Raw genomic sequence first — 20,869 nt, 5'->3', positions numbered from 1 at the left:
GATCCAGAACAGGTGAGCAGTAAACTGAGAGCCTCTTGTCAAGTCTTGTTACAGAGAGATCAATTGTTGGGAACCACACTAGTCAAGAGGTTCCTCACTGGCAAGAAGGGGTGGGGACTTCCCCCGCTACCCGCCAGTAACTACAGACACCTTGTTATAAATTTCAACAGCAGAGTTCCAGCTTCAGTAAAATCATACTCCTATTAAAGTTTGTGGGTTTGTATCAGTGTAGGAACAAACTTTATATTAACCTTTTTACCCCCAGGCTATTTGGAACTTTCCAACCCTTAGCCCCCAGGCATCTCTTTTCAAGCACATTTTGCTATATATATTTTTTAAATTGCTCTAACAGCCTTAATTTTTGTCATAGAGAGGTCAGGTTGGTCTCATTCTTTTGGAAAATAACAGAAGTTTCTCATAAAGCTATCAAAAATAAGCAAAAAAACATGTAAATAGCAGTTTTTAGCAAGGACGTACAAGTACGTCCATGGGGGTAAAGGGATAAGTTTTGTGAAACATACCAGTAAGTCCATTGGGGGTAAAAGGGTTAATAGTTGACTACGTTATCAAAATAATCAAAATAGAGAAGTATAAAACGGCATAAAAGTAACCAAGAATGCTTCACTACGTTAAGGGGAGAGCAAAACCCTATAATTATGCTAGACATTCAGCATTCAACTCGATATCATTATTTTTCTCCCCCATCGTTAACCCTACATTAAAGGGCCATTTGCCAGATGAACCCTCTTTGATACATTCATGCCTTCTATCAAAGGCATCCAGTTCCATTCTACTCAATATTAGTTGATCCTAAATCATCCTGCTACACCTTTCAATTAGTCATCTTGTATCCCTCAGGTCATTTCCCCTTCCACAAATCTGAATACTAAATCCATTCTACTTTTTCCTTACAACTTAACCGATTCACAAAAAACCATCGAACCCTCCTACTTACAACTAAAGTTCGAAGACACAGAGTGCCTGCTGGTGCTCTTGGATCCAGAGCTGCTTGTAGATCCCAAACCTTGATTTTCCTGTAACGAGAAGAATGAAAAATTACTTTTCAATGAAATTACACCATTCAAAATTTCAATATCTATGGAGAGATCACTATATCTGGTAATCTTGTATAACAGAGGCTGAAAACCATTATTGTATAGAGAGACAAAATTCAACCATTAGGCTCCCCTACAATTACAGATAAGGTTCATTACAACCAACCTTTGGGAGTACAGTAGTCTTATCCTTGCATTTGTAACAAAGAAATATCTAGTCTAAACTCAAGTCTTAATTATAGAATGACATACTGTAAAAGTAAATATTTCAAGTAAACTATATATGCCTATGAAATAAATAATGGAACATATGAAATTATTAATTTATTCTCATCATTTATTTATTTCCTTTCCTCACCGGGCTATTTTTCCCTGTTGCAGCCCTTGGGCTTATAGCATCTTGCTTTTCCAACTAGGGTTGTAGCTTGGCTAGTAATAATAATAATAATAATAATAAAAATAATAATAATAAAAAAGGAAAATGCAAAGAATTTCACGTACACAAGAAAAAAAAAATTTGTACCCAATCTTTTATAGTAACCATCGACCATCAAATAATTATTACATGAATATATGAGAACCAGTATCCTTTGATGAGCTTGCCTTCACAACCATCCTACACACTCACAACAGATTGTCATCTTTCTACAAGCACAAGGGGTGGTCAAAAGCACATGAAAACCAGTAAGCATCGTGATACTCTTCCATATTCCACAGCATATAGTTTTCATGTGAGAAATATATCAAATATTCATTTACCATAGTTAGGTAGGAAAGCTTTGGCAAGTCAACATAGTAGCTATCTCATACTCGCTGCTTCAGAAATCGATTTAACCAGCGAGGTACTGTATAAGTGATGGCTGCCTACTAGCATTAGTGGCTACTCGGGGTCAACCATCTCTTGCCAAATAGGCTATTATAAGCTACCATCTTGAGGTAAGAAGACTGATCTCTTACCTTGGTCATTCTTCTTCAGATGATATATATATAATCTAAAGCGATTTTAACCCTTTTACCCCCAAGCTCTTTGGAAATTTCCAACCCTTAACCCCCAGGGGGTTATTTTTTTCCCAGCACATTTTTTTTAAATTGCTCTAACAGCCTTAATTTTTGTCATAGAGAGGTCAGGTTGGTCTCATTCTCTTGGAAAATGCCTGAACTTTTTTCAAAAAAAATATAAATATAACAAAAAAATTTTATAGCATTTTTTTGCAAGGACGTACCGGTACGTCCATGGGGGTAAAGGGATGGGTTTTGTGAAAAGTACCAGTACGTCCTTTGGGGGTAAAAGGGTTAAGAAATGGAACATAGTACCGAGAAGTTTCTCAAGTTTCTGTCATCTAGGGACATGAAAGATCTTAGAGCCTCCACAATCAAAGACCCCACCTGTCTCCATCAATCTGGTCGAGAGATGTGACAGAAAAATTAGCTGTCTGCCATATACAATACAGTAGGCCACAATGAGAAATTGATGTACTACGGTATTACCTGATCTTGTCATCAGTTCTTGTTAGGATGACAAGAGTACCAGATGTTCAGAGGTGAAATCTAAAGCCCAACCCCTTCAAATTGCATGATCAACAAACCTGATATAAACCAGTAAGGAATACCCTACAACCGTGAGCTTCTACCTCTAAGAGTTAGCAATCACCCAATCTTCGCAGCTAAAAAAGGTAGGCTGCCAAAGAGACCACCCAATGAGGAATACAAGAAATGAGAACCAACCCTCCTCAGACTGATCCAGCCATAGTGAGGGGTTGCATCTGCACCCAAAAAATTTTGGTGTGTGTAGCAGGAGTTAGGAACATCTTTTGATGAAAAAGATTCCGAGAAGGCTGGATTTAAAAGCAAAAACTTTGCTAGGGAATAGAATATACATATACACCAACTGTTCCTATTCATTGTTATAGATATATTCACTAAATATGTGTATATATAAGGTTGCTCAAGTAAACATTATCAGAAGTTTCCGTTACTTTTACAAGGCAAGCCGAAACTGTAGTTGAAAAACCAAACTTGCTACCATACCTTGGAGAAGCAACCCTTGCGCAAATAGAATCTGAAGAATACTTGAGGAAAGAGAAATTTAACAAATAATTCTATATACCATAAAAAAAGACCTAATTGAAACACTGATGCCACAGACTAATATAAAGTTCTTAACGAAGTCAAATGCTGAAGACCAAACATGGAAAAATAAATATGGCAGAATAAAAGAAAAGAATTTTCTCAAAATAAGGTCGCCTACAAAATTCATAAGACATTTTCCATACATCTATCTACTTTCTCCTGCATTTTAAAGGTTTAAAGGTCATTCATGAATGGCAGAGACAAGGGACAGTGACATTGCCCTATCGAGCAGGAAAATGCCCTAGAGACTGACGATATATTATATGATCAGTGCCCAAGCCTCCTCTCCACCCAAGCTAGGACCAGGGAGGGCCAGGCAGTGGCTGCTGATGACTCAGCAGATAGACATACTGTATAGGCTCCCCCAAACCCCCCATTCTTAGCTCACAAGGATGGTAAGGTTGCAGACACTAATGGCACTAACGAGTCTGAGCGGGACTCGAGCCCCCGACTAGCAAACACCAGGCAGAGACGTTACCAATCAGGCCACAGCAATATTCCTAAAAAGTTAACTTGAAATAAAAAATGACACCCATAATTCTAAAGGAGTTGCTGTACTGACGCCTAAAATTTTAAATGAGTTGCTAATATGGTAGTTTAAATGTCTTCAGCACATTAAAAACCTTCATCCCTGTTAACTTGCACTATTTGTTTTCTTGTTTTAAACACGAAAGATTTCACGGCACTAAGCAGCCATGATGATAGATGAATGACTATGACTTATTGCCAATCTTATATACACCACTGTTCCAATTTTTATTTTTTTTTTCTCTTCAACTTTCACCAACTATTTGTATCAAGGATGACAAACTCATGATTCTGTGAAGTACAGAAGGTTCAGCAAAGTGATGACGTTAAGTTGCGATTCTCGTTTTATAACATAATAGTCTTAGACTTTGTCCCCTTTCTCTGCTACCTATTAAATTTATGCCAATTGTGGCAATAAATCCTTATAAATATTAACTACTATCTATGTTACCCATCTTTACTACTGTACCAACCATGTGTCACACGATCGTACCTAGTTCATTTTGTGTATATATTATGCTTGTATCTTCGCTCTTCCCTCGCACTAAAAAGAGCCTGAATAAACATGTCTGTTTTTCTCATTGGTAACAGTGTCTGTTTTTGAACATGAAATTTCTTGTCGCTTTGAGCTTTTGTATATAAAGAAGTGTGTTCTATAATAAACTCACTCAGTTGCTTTCAACCTGTCTTTGAGTCACAACCTTCTCTCAGCCCATCACACTACTTTATTCTAGCAGTATCTTCACCTGCTTGATCAATAGCATTCGTATCAGTAAGGAACCAAGAACGCTATCCTGAGGAACATCAAAATTCCATTAGTTACAGTATCATAATGACCCCAATAATTCTTTAAAAAATCCTATAAGAAAACATCCACCAACTCCAATCTCTGCAAATTCAAAAAACAATCACATCATGTTCACTGTAGTTGAATTGGTGGCTTATTAGCTGACTTACAAGTACATCATAATTTATGTTCGTTTTTTCTATTTTATCATTTTAATCATTCTTTGAAAAATTTACAAAAAATTCAAACTTGCTGAGGTTGTCATAGACTTTTCATATTTTACATATAACAGTACTATTTTAATGTTGTTACTGATCTTTATTCATTACGTCTCAGTTAAGTTTCCTTATTTCCTTTCCTCACTGGGCTATTTTTTCCTGTTGGAACCCTAGGGCTTGTAGAATCCTGCTTTTCCAACTATGGTTGTAGCTTAGCTAATAATAATAGTAATAATAATAAATAAATATTTGTTGAGCTAGTTTTTCCTGTTGGAGCCCTAGGGCTTATAGAATCCTGCTTTTCTAACTATAGTTGTAGCTTAGCTAACAATAATAGTAATAATAAAAAAATATATATTTGTTTAAGCGAGGGCCTTTGTGTCAATAGGTTTAAGAGATGATGATGATTTGTTTGTACCAACCGTGTGTCACACGATCGTACATAAATTATTTTGTATAAATTATGCTTGTATCTGCGCTCTTCCCTCGCACTAAAAAGAACCAGAATAAACATGTCTGCGTGTTTCCTCTCTAACATTGTCTGTTTCTCAAACATGAAAATTACTGTTGCCTTGAGGTTTTATATATAAAGGAGAGTGTTCTTTAATAAAGTTACTCAGTTGATTGCATCCTGCCTTTGAGTCATAACCTTGCTCTCGGCCGTCACATGTTCAAGTACTTTTTTGGAGTACAGAAAAAATTTATAGAGAAACCAGTACACTGTTGGCATATTTTCTAGTGAATATTTGAGCAAGCACAAAATAAGGTAGAGAAACTAGTATTTTCTGGTGAATATTTGAGCGAGCACAAAATAAGGGAAATAGAGAAACTAGTATTTTCTGGTGAATATTTGAGCGAGCACAAAATAAGGGAAATAGAGAAACTAGTATTTTCTGGTGAATATTTGAGCGAGCACAAAATAAGGGTAAATAGAGAAACTAGTATTTTCTGGTGAATATTTGAGCGAGCACAAAATAAGGGGAAATAGAGAAACTAGTATTTTCTGGTGAAAAGTTGAGCGAGCACAAAATAAGGGTAAATAGAGAAACTAGTATTTTCTGGTGAATATTTGAGCAAGCACAAAATAAGGGAAATATAGAAACTAGTATTTTCTGGTGAATATTTGAGCGAGCACAAAATAAGGGAAATAAGAGAAACTAGTATTTTCTGGTGAATATTTGAGCGAGCACAAAATAAGGGTAAATAGAGAAACTAGTATTTTCTGGTGAATATTTGAGCGAGCACAAAATAAGGGAAATAGAGAAACTAGTATTTTCTGGTGAATATTTGAGCGAGCACAAAATAAGGGTAAATAGAGAAACTAGTATTTTCTGGTGAATATTTGAGCGAGCACAAAATAAGGGGAAATAGAGAAACTAGTATTTTCTGGTGAACAGTTGAGCGAGCACAAAATAAGGGTAAATAGAGAAACTAGTATTTTCTGGTGAATATTTGAGCAAGCACAAAATAAGGGAAATATAAAAACTAGTATTTTCTGGTGAATATTTGAGCGAGCACAAAATAAGGGAAATAAGAGAAACTAGAATTTTCTGGTGAATATTTGAGCGAGCACAATATAAGGGTAAATAGAGAAACTAGTATTTTCTGGTGAATATTTGAGCAAGCACAAAAGATAAATCAACAAACTAGTATACTTACCCATCATACGCTCCTGATACTATCCTTTTGTTGTCAAATCGTATACAGCGGACTAGTTCCTCGTGACCCTCTAAAATTCTTAAACATGCACCGCACTCTATATCCCATAATCTGCAAGAAAAATTTTAACCTTTGATTAGTTACATTCACATTGAAATCACATTTAGGCGATGTCAATATATTAAAGTTTAAGTTTATAACATTCTTTATTACAATGGTAGGAAATTTGGTTGAGACTTAACAATAGTCTAACAAAAATTAAGTTCAAAACATATACTTAACCCTTTTACCCCCAAAAGCACGTACTGGTACGTTTCACAAAACTGATCCCTTTACCCCCATGGACGTACCGGTACGTTCTTGCAAAAAACTGGTATTTTTTTTTTTTTTGCAAAATTGATAATTATTGGATAAACTTCAGGCATTTTCCAAGAGAATGAGACCAACCTGACCTCTCTGTGACGAAAATTAAGGCTGTTAGAGCAATTAAAAAAAAAATATACTGCAAAATGTGCTTGAAAAAAAATAACCCCTGGGGGTTAAGGATTGGAAATTTCCAAATAGCCTGGGGGTAAAAGGGTTAATCATAAGTAACAAGTTATATTACCATACTCTAGACATGTCCCCATATTATAAAAATAACCAAAAATGCAAAAAAATGTACATACCTTATCGTATTATCTGAAGAACCACTAACGACTAGTCTATCTCTGTATTGTAGGCAGGCAATGCCCCTTTTATGACCGTTCAGCGTCCGAACAAATTCACACGTCCCTGTACTCCAAACCTGAAAAAAAAAGTTTTTGTTTTTATGAGCAATAAAACTCGAGGAGGTATGAATTGATTTTAATATTGTTTCTCGCCAGTTCCTTTTTGTGCGATTGCATAAGCAGTTTACCTTCACCATACCAATATATGTGCCTTTGATTACAAACTACTTTAAAACCAATAGCCCACTTTGTCACTCATGACTACGAGATTCAAGTAAAACTCTTTGTCACTCATAACTATGAGATTCAAGTAAAATAATGTCTAAACCACTTGCCAAACAGTCGACCAATAAGATTAAGAATTAAGATTTATGAAATTTGCAGCCAGTCGGCATTGGATGACAGTGCAAAGGTGCAACTGAGAGAAAATCCTGGTTGCACGAAAGATTAAAAGTTACACCTGGTTGGAATGCAAGACGGAGGTAAAGTTGTTGATGTTATCATGTATTTGATCCATATGGTCCTACCAGAGACCTTGGGAGACCATTTAGCACAATGTGCAACTGGTGGATCACCCCAACGTGAAGAGGTCGGAAAGATGATGGAAAAAGGGAAGCAGGATCTGGGTAAAGGTTAAAAAGTGAGCGCATATAGGGCCGGAAGAAGGCTGCAAAAGCCCTTCAAGTACTGTCTACAGAGTACAGCACTATAGGAACTGACAGGCTACAGCACTAATCCCCTACAGGGGGGCATTATAAACACAGACAGCACTAGCCCCTACAGGGGGTAATGGAACACCCAGAGGCCGAATATGATCAATGATATCCTCTTAAGCTACAATTTCTCTTTTGGTATTGGGTACCATTCCTGCCCAACAGCTGAAGTTGCGTATGAAATGCTGCTTTTATCTAGTCTTCTAAAGAGCTGGTATTCTCTTGACATTATTAGCCATCGAGGTTATTTTCAACCATGTCTGCAGTGTACTTGAAAACTTATGCTGGAACAAACTATGGGAGCTAGTAAACAATAGTCTCTGTTCATCATAATTCACTAGAAATAATTAGTGTTCATTCTGTCTGTGGCCTCTTGCCAATTTACAATATCAATTTCAGTTCTTAACTGAATTGGTATCAAAGTTAGTTACAAACACCTGTAATGGTTAAATTCAACTACACTTCTGAGTAAAGATGAAGTACTGTACAAGACCTGAGAAAACCCAAGATATGTCACTGGAGAGTACAGCTAGATATGAATGTAGCTTTGACATTCTAAAGATATTTGCTTGACTCCTGTGAAATTAAAAACTAGCACCTTAGTTACAAATAAAACAAATGCAGCCATTTCTATTCTACTGCAGGACAAAAGGGTTCAGACATTTCCTTAATCATGCCCGAACACAAAATTAGGCTTCAGGGATTTCCTTATTCATGCCTGAACACAAAATTAGGCTTCAGACATTTACTTAATCATGCCTGAACACAAAATTAGGCTTGACATTTCCTTATTCATGCCTGAACACAAAATTTAAATATTTAATACAGGTAACATCTTGTCTTACTAATAATATAAATAAATAAATAAAAAAGTTACATCTCTAGACTTCTAGACTCACAGGGCTTGACCGAAGATTTTGTCCTTCAATGAGATGGAAATTAAGCCTACGTAAAAAATGCAGGGAAGCTTTGTGAACAATGCTACACAGCACCAATTGTAAGTGATTACAGTAATCCCTCACATATCGCGGTTAATGGGGACCAGAACCGACCGCGATAGGTGAAAAACCGCGATGTAGGTTCCCTCCCTATTTTTGGAATACGTACATTTTTTGTGTACATATACATGTATATATACAGTGAACCCTCGCTACTTCGCGGTTCGACCATCGCGGATTCACCACTTCGCGGATTTTTTCCATAACCCATATATATACAGTAATATATATATATATATATATATATATATATATATATATATATATATATATATATGCATGTATTTATGTATATATGTAGGTATGTATATGTGTATACATATAAATATATATATATATATATACACACACACACACACACACATATATATATATATATATATATATATATATATATATATATATATATATATATATATATATATATATATCTAAAGTAGGAAGATGTGATGTAGTTCTAAGGGAAAAGTATGGGAAATATGTCTGGGTAATAAGCAAAGCTCTACCTCCAGTTTGTTTCTAGGCCTACATTATGATCAGAGATAAATGTAAACAAAACATTGGTTGCCATTTTTTATCGTGCTTTTTAGCATGTTTAGGAAATGCATGATATAAAATCACCTTTAATATTTGTGCCTGTTTTAGTTTAGGGTACTGTAGTACATGCATTAAGTGTTCTGTACATTAAAGGGTAGTTTGTTAACAGTACTACGTACAAGGGAAGGTTTTTAAAGTCTGAATATACATGTTGAATAAATAGGTAAATATGGTGTCACTACTTCGCGGATTTTCACCTATCGCGGCCGCGACTGGAACCTATCTACCGCGATAAACGAGGGTTCACTGTAATAACAATAAGAGCATATCAACCCTATAAATGCATATGTTATCATTAGATCATTAAAGAGTCATTTAAATAAATATTGATAATATAAATTAAATACTGTACATAAAATAAAGTACTGTACTGTATAAATACTATAATATAAATACAGTATTTAATACATTACGTATACTGTATGTACATTTACATTATATAAATATATAAATAGTGTAAGTGTACATGTACATACACATGTAGATATAAATAGTGTATGTGTATATACTGCAGTTATGTTTTTAGAACTCTTTTACTGTATTCTTATAACCAGATACGTAACTCGCCTCTAACAATGACGATGATCTTGATAAATGACGATGAAACACCTGTGCAGTATGATGGGGGCGAATAAGATGAAGATGATTTACTGCACAGGTTAATGAGAAATTTACTGCTGCTCAGGTGACACCTCATCGTCAGTTGATAGAGGTGGTGGATCATCAACGACAGCTTCCGATAGAGCTGGAGAAACTGCAGGAGGCGGCGCACTGGCTCGATGGGAAGCCAAAGAGGCAGCAGGAGGAGTATCTGATGCTTCTGCAGAAGGTTTTCGGCGCACTAGGAACATCGTGATGGGAAATTGAAGTTTTTTCATCCGAGCAAAGTTGCTCTTGTACAACGCCATTACACCATCAATACAGTTACTAAATTCGATGGCTCTGACCATATCGTCGATTTCCTGCGCCCTTTGTTGCAGAGCCCTTGCAGGTTGTCCAAGGCAAGGCCACGTTCTTCAGCTTCGTCGTCGTCGCCGACGTCGGCTGCCTCTTCTTCCTCACTCACTGATTTTGTCATTTCAACAAGGTCCTCGTCGGTTAGGGGCTCCGAGTGGCACTCTATCAGGGAGTTGACATCATCCGTAGTCGTGTCAGAAAAACCTTCGTTGGCTACTAACCGTGCCAGCCTCACAGCCTTATCTACGGAAAAGTGGTGAACTTTGTCTGGCGTAAATCCCTCAGTCATGAATAACGTCTGGCCCCAATTTTCTCCAACTTACATTCAATGTTTGCTGTTTCATCTCATTAAGAGCTTTCTGAATAATGGCCAGGCACGTTGCAATGTTGTATTCCCGCCAATATCTCTTGAGGCTGAAGTCCTCGTCGCCTTCGACACTGGAGGAGATGAGGCCCTCCATCATGGACCTCGTGTAGAGGGCCTTGAAGGCCTGAAAGGCCCCCTGATCCATTAGTTGTATGAGGGAAGTGGTGTTGGGGGGCAGGAACTCCACTTGACTCCGTCATAATGGAGATCCGTTGCATGTCCTCCTGCACAGTCCATCAAGAGGGACCTTAAAGGGCAGCCCATTCTCTGCGAGGTACAGCTTCACCTGTGGGATAAAGCAGTTCACGAACCAGCTGAGTGTGAGGGCTTTGGTTATCCATACCATTTTATTACTCATCCAGTAGACGGGCAGCAAGGCTTTGTTTGTGTTTTTCAAAGCCCGAGGATTCAAGGACTTCTAAATTAAGCCTGGCTTGTGCATGAAGCCAGCGGCATTCCCGCACATGAGAAGAGCAACGCGATTTTTGTGGGCCTTGAACCCTGGCTTCTTTACTTTGTCCTTGTAAAGGAACGTCCGGGACAGCATCCTTTTCCAAAAGAGGCCAGTCTCGTCCATATTGAACACCTGCTCCGGGAAATAGCCACCTTCTTTAATTAATTCAGGGAACTCGTCCTCGACATAACGAAGAGCTGCCTCTTGGTCTGCCGAGGCAGCCTTACCATACAAAGGAACGCTGCGAAGGCCAAACCTCCTCTTGAATTTCTCGAACCAGCCCTTGCTGGCAACAAAACCACGTTCTTCTCGTGGGGCAGGATCATCTTTTTTGTCGTCATCACCACCTTCGTCATCTTCGTTCGATTTTTCTTCAGGAACTAGATTATCATAGAGGTTTTGGCTTTGGTTCGAATCATGTTGGTATCGAGACTAATCTTCTTTTCCCGACAGTTCGATATCCACATTGATAATGCATTCTCCATTTGCACAATCGTCTTATTACAAGGAGTCACAATGCGCTTAGTGTCCTTGGAGAACATTATTGAGGCAGTTTTACGTATTTTCATTTCATCTTTTTTCATGTAGCGAACCGTCGATTCATTCACTCCGTAAATGCGGGCAACAGACGCATAGCTACTGCCTCCCTAAAGCATGTCCAATAATTTCACTTTTTCATTCACCATCATCATTTTTCTCTTCTTCTTGGGTTCACTAGAGTATGTAGAGGGTAGAGGGCGTTTAGGAGCCATTTTCAAGGGCGTCACAAGCACTATTTTACACTAATAAAGCACAAGAAAACAGATAAAAGTTCCACGCGGCAAGACTAAGCAACACAAGGAAGCGAGAGAGAACAAGGACTGCGGTCTCCCTTCGCGGGGCACATAGCAAAGAGAGATGCTGGGTAAAGCGTCTCGGCAGCTCGGCCAATCAGCTTGCGAGACTCTGGAGCCGAGATGGCCAGCGAATCAGAGAGGTGGATTTTGAGTTGCGCGCCATCTACATGTTGATATCTGATGTTCTACTGTACTCTCCCTGCCTTCTACTCCCGCCCGCGTAACTTTCACACCATTTTTTCTAACTTTTTATGAATATTTTTGAAAAACCGCGATGCACTGAGGCCGCGAAACTTGAGCCGCGAAATGGCGAGGGATTACTGTACTCCTTCGCAAAGAAAAGTCTTACAGCAGACCATGAATGACATTCCCAACTCCAAATTATCTTACAGCAGACCATGAATGACATTCCCAACTCCAAATTATTTAAATACTAATTTGTATTTCTTCCAACAATACAAATCTGAATTCTTAAATATGAATCAGGTTTATACAGTATTCATGTAAAAACAAAAGAGGCTAGTGAACATTGACAAGGTAAAAAGTTGTTATGGTCTACTCACCAAGACCAGCACAAGAAAGAAATTTGTAAATCAATATTTTGCATCTTCATATGTATCTATATTCTATAAGTAATAAAAACTTTAGTTTATTATATACAATACACTACCAAAAATACTTAAAATAATTACTTTCATTAAAATAATCGTACATTCAATTATTTTTTGTGATATCAACACCATCAAAACTGAACTCACCTTAATAGTTCTGTCCCCAGAAGCACTAACAATGTATTTTTCATCGAAATCAACAACATTAACAGCTGCTCGGTGACCAACTAGCACCCGTCTTAAATTGATTTCCGTAGGAGATACCATGTCCCACACAGCAATTGAACGGTCCTTTGGAGAAAAATAAAAAATGAGTTGCAACTTGATACATACATACATATACCAAGGCACTTCCCCCAATTTTGGGGGGTAGCCTACATCAACAAATGAAACAAAACAAAAAAGGGGACCTCTACTCTCTACGTTCCTCCAGCCTAACAAGGGACTCAACCGAGTTCAGCTGGTACTGCTAGGGTGCCACAGCCCACCCTCCCACATTATCCACCACAGATGAAGCTTCATAATGCTGAGTCCCCTACTGCTGCTACCTCCGCGGTCATCTAAGGCATCGGAGGCAGCAGCAGGGCCTACCGGAACTGCGTCACAATCGCTCGCCATTCATTCCTATTTCTAGCACGCTCTCTTGCCTCTCTCACATCTATCCTCCTATCACCCAGAGCTTTCTTCACTACATCCATCCACCCAAACAACCCATGCAACTTGATACTATTATAAAATTATGGACAGTATATCCAACACCAATTTTATTTCAGAAAACATGCAATGCAATAATGGCTCAAAAAGTCTCCCAGTCAATGATGACCGACATTTATTCGAAACAAGTATGAGTGTTCACGAGAAGGCAAAATGGGAGGGTTGTCATACAAGAAGCCTTCTTGAGAAGGTAAAATAAAATGACTATTTAACATGATGCCTTCCCAAGAATGCAAAATAGAACTGTTTTACATGATGCCTTCTTGAGAATGTAAAATAAAAGGACTACCTGTACTTTACATGGTGCCTTCTCAAGAATGCAAAATAGAACTGTTTTACATGATGCCTTCCCAAGAATGCAAAATACAACTGTTTTTCATGATGCCTTCCCGAGAATGCAAAATAGAACTGTTTTACATGATGCCTTCCCAAGAATGCAAAATACAACTGTTTTTCATGATGCCTTCCCGAGAATGCAAAATTGAACTGTTTTACATGATGCCTTCTTGAGAATGTAAAATAAAAGGATTATTTTACATGGTGCATTCTCAAGAATGCAAAATAAGAGAACTGTTTTACGTGAAGCCTTCTCGAAAACTCAGAATAGGAGTATCATTCCTTACGTTCTGCCGCCGTACCTTAGAACACGTAACCATCATTCCGTTATTGAAGCGAAGGTGGAGAACGGCCTCACAATGATGAATCAAAGTGTTGGTCATCTCCCCAGTGTTCACATCCCAGACTCTGACAGTCGAGTCTGAGGAGCCGCTAATAATTACACGTTCGTCGTACTGTAGGCACAATACTGAACCCGTGTGACCTGTCAACACCTGCGGAAAAACAAGGATCGACCACATAGGTTAATACCATCAGGCAAAGGGACAAATACCTCCGTTACGATGAAGATATGACGTGCTATCCAATTACACTGCATTGAAAGTACTGTATGTATCAAACTTTTACACCTTGAAGAGTAAAATAAGGAATTTCAAAATACTGTAGCAGAAAACTAAAACTATGTCAAATATTCTATATTTATATTCAAATTTACTTAACTAAAAATAAAGCAATATTCAGCATTAACATTTAAGAAAAAGTATAAAAAATCTTTACTACTGATATAACCCTGTATAAGTCTATCTTACCATACTAGTATAACACAAGTTTCCTTAAATTCATTTGCAAATACATTATACATCATAATAAGAATAAACAAGACGAAAAACTCTGCTACAAAGTGTGACGTTTCAAATGTAATTTCAGCTGGAGAAATTTTCTAAATTCCATTAAAATATATTGCAATCGTTCACATTTACAAACACCAAATAAATTAATTTTGCAAATAAATGGGTACATGTATAACACTGGAGGTTGGGGGATGTGTGTGTCTTTGCAGAACTTAAGAACAAACCAAATAATCAATTGAGTAAACTATTGGGCCCAAAACATCAGACAATAAAACAGATCTGATTGCCGAGATGAAGTAAAATTAGGCGACACAAATCCCTACACCGGTGTAGGTGGTACTTTTCTCGTTGATTCATCAGACATTACTTCTGCTTAACAAATAAACTTAACCGAAACCTTACAACTATTAAATCCAACATGAACACAACCATAACTACATATATATGTCGTGCAATGAAATGAGCCAGAATATTACATTATAATTACATATGTGAAGTTATGAAACTGCGAGACCACTTGTCACAATTCTAGTTTTATAGGTCTCAAAGGATCCATTTTTTCTGTGAAGGGTGAAACTGGTGCTGGAAAAGTTGAAGGAGTGGGACAGCTATTTTGGGTGGAAGACCCCAAAGGTTAGGTATGAAAAATTAATACAGAAAGCAACGCAGTCGTTACGGAGGAGATATACCCCTAGATGATACAGCATGTAGAGATAAAGTGAATAGCAGCTACATTTACTGGAGTAAATGTTAAATTTTGCAAATTTAAATTCTCAGTACTGTACCTTAACTAAGAGAACAAAGTGCTCAAAGCTCGCTCAAGTCACCTCGAGAAGTTCAAGAATGCGTATGATAAAAGCATTTAAAAACAGGTTCAAAGTCAGAAGAGAATGTGTCTCACATAATTGACTAGTTATGATACAAATCAATGGGAAAAAAAGAAGGGGGCATTATAGTTTTAAATTCAAGATGATCATTTTGTATTTCCATTTAAATTTCTGTGTTAGACAATTTCCTTATATCTAAGTATCTGTTGTACTCATCCTATGTTAGTTTCAAATAATTCATTATCAACACAATTTAGTGCCGCCGAGTATTCTGACGACCATAACGATTTAAAAAGTTCTTCTTTAGCTCGCTGTAGTTAATTTAGAATAAATGTATATTTTGAAAAATTATACAGTTTGCATTAAAACAAAGTTGAAAAGACAAAGGAAGCATTGACACAATATCAAAACCAGAAGGAATTGACACAAATAGCAATTAAATATGAAAGTAAATTTTAAACTTATCTGTGTATGCCCACACATGGGGTACTTTATATGAGCAATAATACTTTCATTTGCTCCACCTATATGTTTTCATCGGAAAGTATTACTTCATCATTTTCATAAAATGCCTAATTCCCTGAAAACTTACTTGTAGGCATACATAGCTCATGGATGGGTTGGTGATGTATAATCTTTACCCAGCAAATTTATATTTAGTACACTGAAAATAAAACCGATACTTAACAGCAGTTTAAATCTGTTTCGAGGGATAACATTAAAACTAATAAAAATACATATATATTCACCTATAACATTCGAAGGTTTGCTGGACTCCACTTAAATTATGGCAACGACTGACTGGAATACCTACACCTTTATACCTACTGTTCAAATGAGCTGGAATAACTACACTACAAGTCGCCAGGCTTGTATGCCTAATACTGAAAAATGATCAGTACTTGTCTTGGAACACATTGCTGGGGGAAAAATGTACCAGAAAGCCTATAAACCATTCCCTGAGGAATAGAAAGCAACGGTATATATATAAAAAGGCATAAAGCGATTCTAGGAATACATGCGCTCTCCAGTTCCTCATTTTCTTTCTGGCGACCAATGCCCCTCTTTAAGTCTTCACAAGTCTTTCTGGACAGGAGAAACAGTCTGGCTTGGTTGTTTGTGAGACACTCCCACAAAGAAGATATACCAGTCAATGGTAATGGAAAGAAAAAGTAAACAATAAGGAAAAATAAAAAAAAATAATTTGCTAATAAACCTACTCCAAAACCTCTGAAGAAAATCAGAAGCTACTTTACAAGTAAGAATTAAAAAAACTAAAGAGAAAATTCATATTCACATATACTGTACATGGAAATTATTTCTTAAAATATTTATCTTTTTAAAAAGTTAGAGAGTTACAAGATAACACTGCAAAAGAAATTGTTAACCAAAGACATGAATTTTCTCTTAAAGCTTTGCTAATTATGGCACATTAGAACACATGTTCAGTACATTCCTGCTATCAATAACGTACAACCGTATTGAGAATGTTGGTCAAAGCACCAATTCACTAATTATACATACATACATATACCAAGGCCCTTCCCCCAATTTTGGGGGGTAGCCGACATCAATAAATTAAATGAATCATTAAATCAATGATAGAAGGAATGCAACATGAAATTTACTCTATCAATAAATGTGCCTTCATTTCTACATTAGATTTTGATTCGTATTGAATCTAAAAACAAGAAAGGATGATCCCACGTACCCCTCGTACCTTGTAACACTGGAGCGAACTTCGGTCCCAAATCTTAATAGTGTTGTCTCTAAGACCAGATACAATTTTCTGTAAAGTCAAAGATTAACGCATTAATAGGGTTGCGGAAACATGTGGCAAGAATAATACATACATATACCAAGGCACTTCCCCCAATTTTGGGGGGTAGCCGACATCAACAAATGAAACAAAACGAAAAAAGGGGACCTCTACTCTCTACGTTCCTCCCAGCCTAACAAGGGACTCAACAGAGTTCAGCTGGTACTGCTAGGGTACCACAGCCCACCCTCCCACATTATCCACCACAGAATAATAAACAATATAAAAATAAATATTTTAACAAAATATGATGAATGTCAATGGTTTAACCCTTTTCCCCCAAGCTATTTGGAACTCTCCAACCCTTAACCCCCCAGGCATTTTTTTTTCAAGCACATTTTGCAATATATTTTTTTTTTAAATTGCTCTAACAACCTTAATTTTTGTCATAGAGAGGTCAGGTTGGTCTCATTCTTTTGAAAAATGACTGAAGTTCCTCATAAAGTTATAAAAAATATGCAAAAAAAATGTAAATAGCAGTTTTTTGCAAGGACGTACCAGTACGTCCATGGGGGTAAAGGGATGAGTTTTGTGAAATGTACCGGTACGTCCATGGGGGTAAAGGGATGAGTTTTGTGAAATGTACCGGTACGTCCATGGGGGTAAAGGGATGAGTTTTGTGAAACGTACCAGTACGTCCATGGGGGTAAAGGGATGAGTTTTGTGAAATGTACCGGTACGTCCATGGAGTAAAGGAATGAGTTTTGTGAAACGTACCAGTACGTCCATGGGGGGTAAAAGGGTTAATAGATGGACTTAACTATTCACAGAAGTACAATAGGTTCTAAATTCTACACAAGAAATCTTACTACAGCATATTTCCACATATATAACTACCTTAAAATCCTAAAATTTATCCCTAAAAAAATAGGGTTGTGTTATTATACCATCCTAAAAATTAAACCGTGAATTCTAAGTGATGTGTAACAGTAGGCTAACCACGGCCTCGGTTTATTAACCACTGACGTACAGTACACGAAAAGATTCACATTAAGAAATAAAAAGAAATGGTTTGCCTCTTAAAGGATATGTTATTATATAAGAAAAAAAAAACTTAAAATTTGGACAGCTGTGGGGTCAACTAAGTTTGAGCCATATGACCTGGCGATGAGGCCCGGGATACCAATTCGATCGGAGAATGTTAACTGGGGGGAATCTACAGCTACACAAGGAAACAAAAAAGAAAAAGTGTGTCAAAAGTACTATATATATTTTATATCGACCAAACAAGTACAACAAACTTTTGAAAGGGTTATTTTCATCGCCAATACTTATCGGCTTAGTTTAACCATGAGACTAATGTACTGTATATCTATTTCATATAAATGTCGAGATACATCACTAGAAGTGTATTATAGCCACGAAAGGAAAAATGAAAAAGACTTGATTGGAGTTAGTACTTTCATCCACTCAGGACATTATCAAACTCAACAATAATGTCCTGAGTGGATGAAAGTACTAACTCCATTCAAGTCTTTTTCATTTTTCCTTTCGTGGCTATAATACATTTTATATTCATCACGTGTCAGCTTTCGTGATTTCTACACATCACTAGAAATGAATTTGTTACAACCCATTTTTCACGTGAGACTATAATTTGAGTAATACACATCAAAGGCACTGGAAGCCAGCTAAGACCAAAGGGTTCAGGAAGCAAAGACCCTTCAAAAGCGTCCGTAGTGAAACACGTACTGGCAATTGTAAGAGGTAGACTCTACTACCACGGATTAGGATTGTAAACCCTTATTTGTTGGACAGAAACTTACGGTCGATTAAATTTCTTATTCTTTGGTAACGTCGTTCGATTAGTTCATTATGCAGGTTGCATAAGATTTTTCCTAGCTCTGACCATCCTTTACATTCAGATCTACCTGGACAATTCTATCCTGTTCGTAATACTACGCAGGCAGTTAATTCTAATAGCCAGGCCTTCTCCATCATGAGGCTCAATACTACACCGTATTCTAGAAGTTTTATTCCAGCTGGGACCAAGTTGTGGAATGATTTTCTTAATCGGGTAGTTGAATCAGTAGAAATTCAAAAGTTCAAAGTTGAGGCCAAATGTTTTTATGTTGAACAAGCTGACATAAGTCTTTTTATAGTTCATATATGACAAATCTGTTTTGACATTGTTACTGTTTTTAGAATGATTTATTAATTTGTTCTCATCATTTATTTATTTCCTTATTTCCTTATGGGGATATTTTTCCCTATTGGAGCCCTTGGGCTTATATCATCTTGCTTTTCCAACTAGGGTTGTAGCTTGGCTAGTAATAATAATAATAATAATATTAACAGGGATTAGGTGCACAAACCATTTGGTCTGCCCCACCAAGGCTACAATCTTTTCACTCTGTAGTCTGGCTAAATTGTTCAAGAATACATACATACATATACCAAGGCACTTCCCCCAATTTTGGGGGGTAGCCGACATCAACAAAGAAACAAAAACAAAAAGGGGGACCTCTACTCTCTACGTTCCTCCCAGCCTAACAAGGGACTCAACAGAGTTCAGCTGGTATTGCTAGGGTGCCACAGCCCACCCTCCCACACTATCCACCACAGAATAATAAACAATATAAAAATAAATATTTTAACAAAATATGATGAATGTCAATGGTTTAACCCTTTTACCCCCAAGCTATTTGGAACTTTCCAACCCTTAACCCCCAGGCTTTTTTTTTCAAGCACATTTTGCAATATATTTTATTTAAATTGCTCCAACAGCCTTAATTTTCGTCATAGAAAGGTCAGGTTGGTCTCATTCTTTTGAAAAATGACTGAAGTTTCTCATAAAGTTATAAAAAAATGCCAAAAAAAAAAATGTAAATAGCAGTTTTTTGCAAGGACGTACCGGTACATCCATGGGGGTAAAGGTATGAGTTTTGTGAAACGTACCAGTACGTCGATTGGGGGTAAAAAGGTTAATAGATGGCCTTATCAACTATTCACAGCAGTACAGTAGATTCTAAATTTTACACACGAAATACCGTATATTTCCACATATATAACTACCTTAAAATCCTAAAATTTATCCTTAAAAAAATAGGGTTGTCTTATAATACCATCCTAAAAATTAAACTATGAATTCTAAGTGATGTGTAACATTAGGCTAACCTCGGCCTCGGTTTGTTAACCATTGACGTACAGTACATGAACAGATTCACATTATGAAATAAAAAGATAAAAGGTAATAAAGGCATTTTCACCTATCATATCATTGGAATATCTACACAATAAATAATTTATTTACAGAATAATTCCATATCAACTAAATCAATTTTTCTTTTATGAAAACTTGTCTGAGAAAAACATCACAAGTTGATTTTGTTGTCAGCCGAATCAAGCTACCGCTTCCGAGGATATGCATACATACAAATAACAAAAGTTTTCTTAATATAATTTCCAAACTTATTCAAAATATTTCAGAAATAAAGTTTTCCTACACTTTACTGAAAGCTACTGGTATCACTATACTCATTTTTTTATAATGAGACGCATTTGCATACTCGCAGCGGTGCCCTTTAAGCTCGGAAAAGTTTCCTGCTATCTGATTGGTTAGAATTACCTTGTCCAACTAATCAGCGAGCAGGAAAGTTTTCCGAGCTAAAATGGCACCCCTGCGAGTCGGTGCAAATCTGCCTCACTAATAAGAATTGACTATAGTTGAACGTGCAAGTGCATTTGTTCATTGTGATTAGT

The 20,869-nt window shown here is 36.9% G+C and overlaps 1 protein-coding gene across 1 annotated transcript in view; it reads right to left on the bottom strand.

Annotated features, from left to right (window-relative positions):
- The window catches only part of LOC137657320 (beta-TrCP-like), a 51,759-nt gene that overhangs the window by 11,858 nt on the left and 19,032 nt on the right, over positions 1–20,869 (bottom strand). Inside the window, 6 exon segments of the mRNA XM_068391654.1 lie at positions 956–1,034; positions 6,378–6,488; positions 7,046–7,164; positions 12,768–12,911; positions 13,973–14,164; positions 17,069–17,137. Of these exon segments, the coding sequence (XP_068247755.1) occupies positions 956–1,034; positions 6,378–6,488; positions 7,046–7,164; positions 12,768–12,911; positions 13,973–14,164; positions 17,069–17,137 (714 nt within the window).

The sequence above is a fragment of the Palaemon carinicauda genome, chromosome 18 (assembly GCF_036898095.1).
Source record: "Palaemon carinicauda isolate YSFRI2023 chromosome 18, ASM3689809v2, whole genome shotgun sequence".
Classification (NCBI taxonomy): domain Eukaryota; kingdom Metazoa; phylum Arthropoda; class Malacostraca; order Decapoda; family Palaemonidae; genus Palaemon; species Palaemon carinicauda.
Note: the sequence above shows the minus strand (reverse complement) of the source record. Positions and strands in the feature narration are given on the sequence as shown.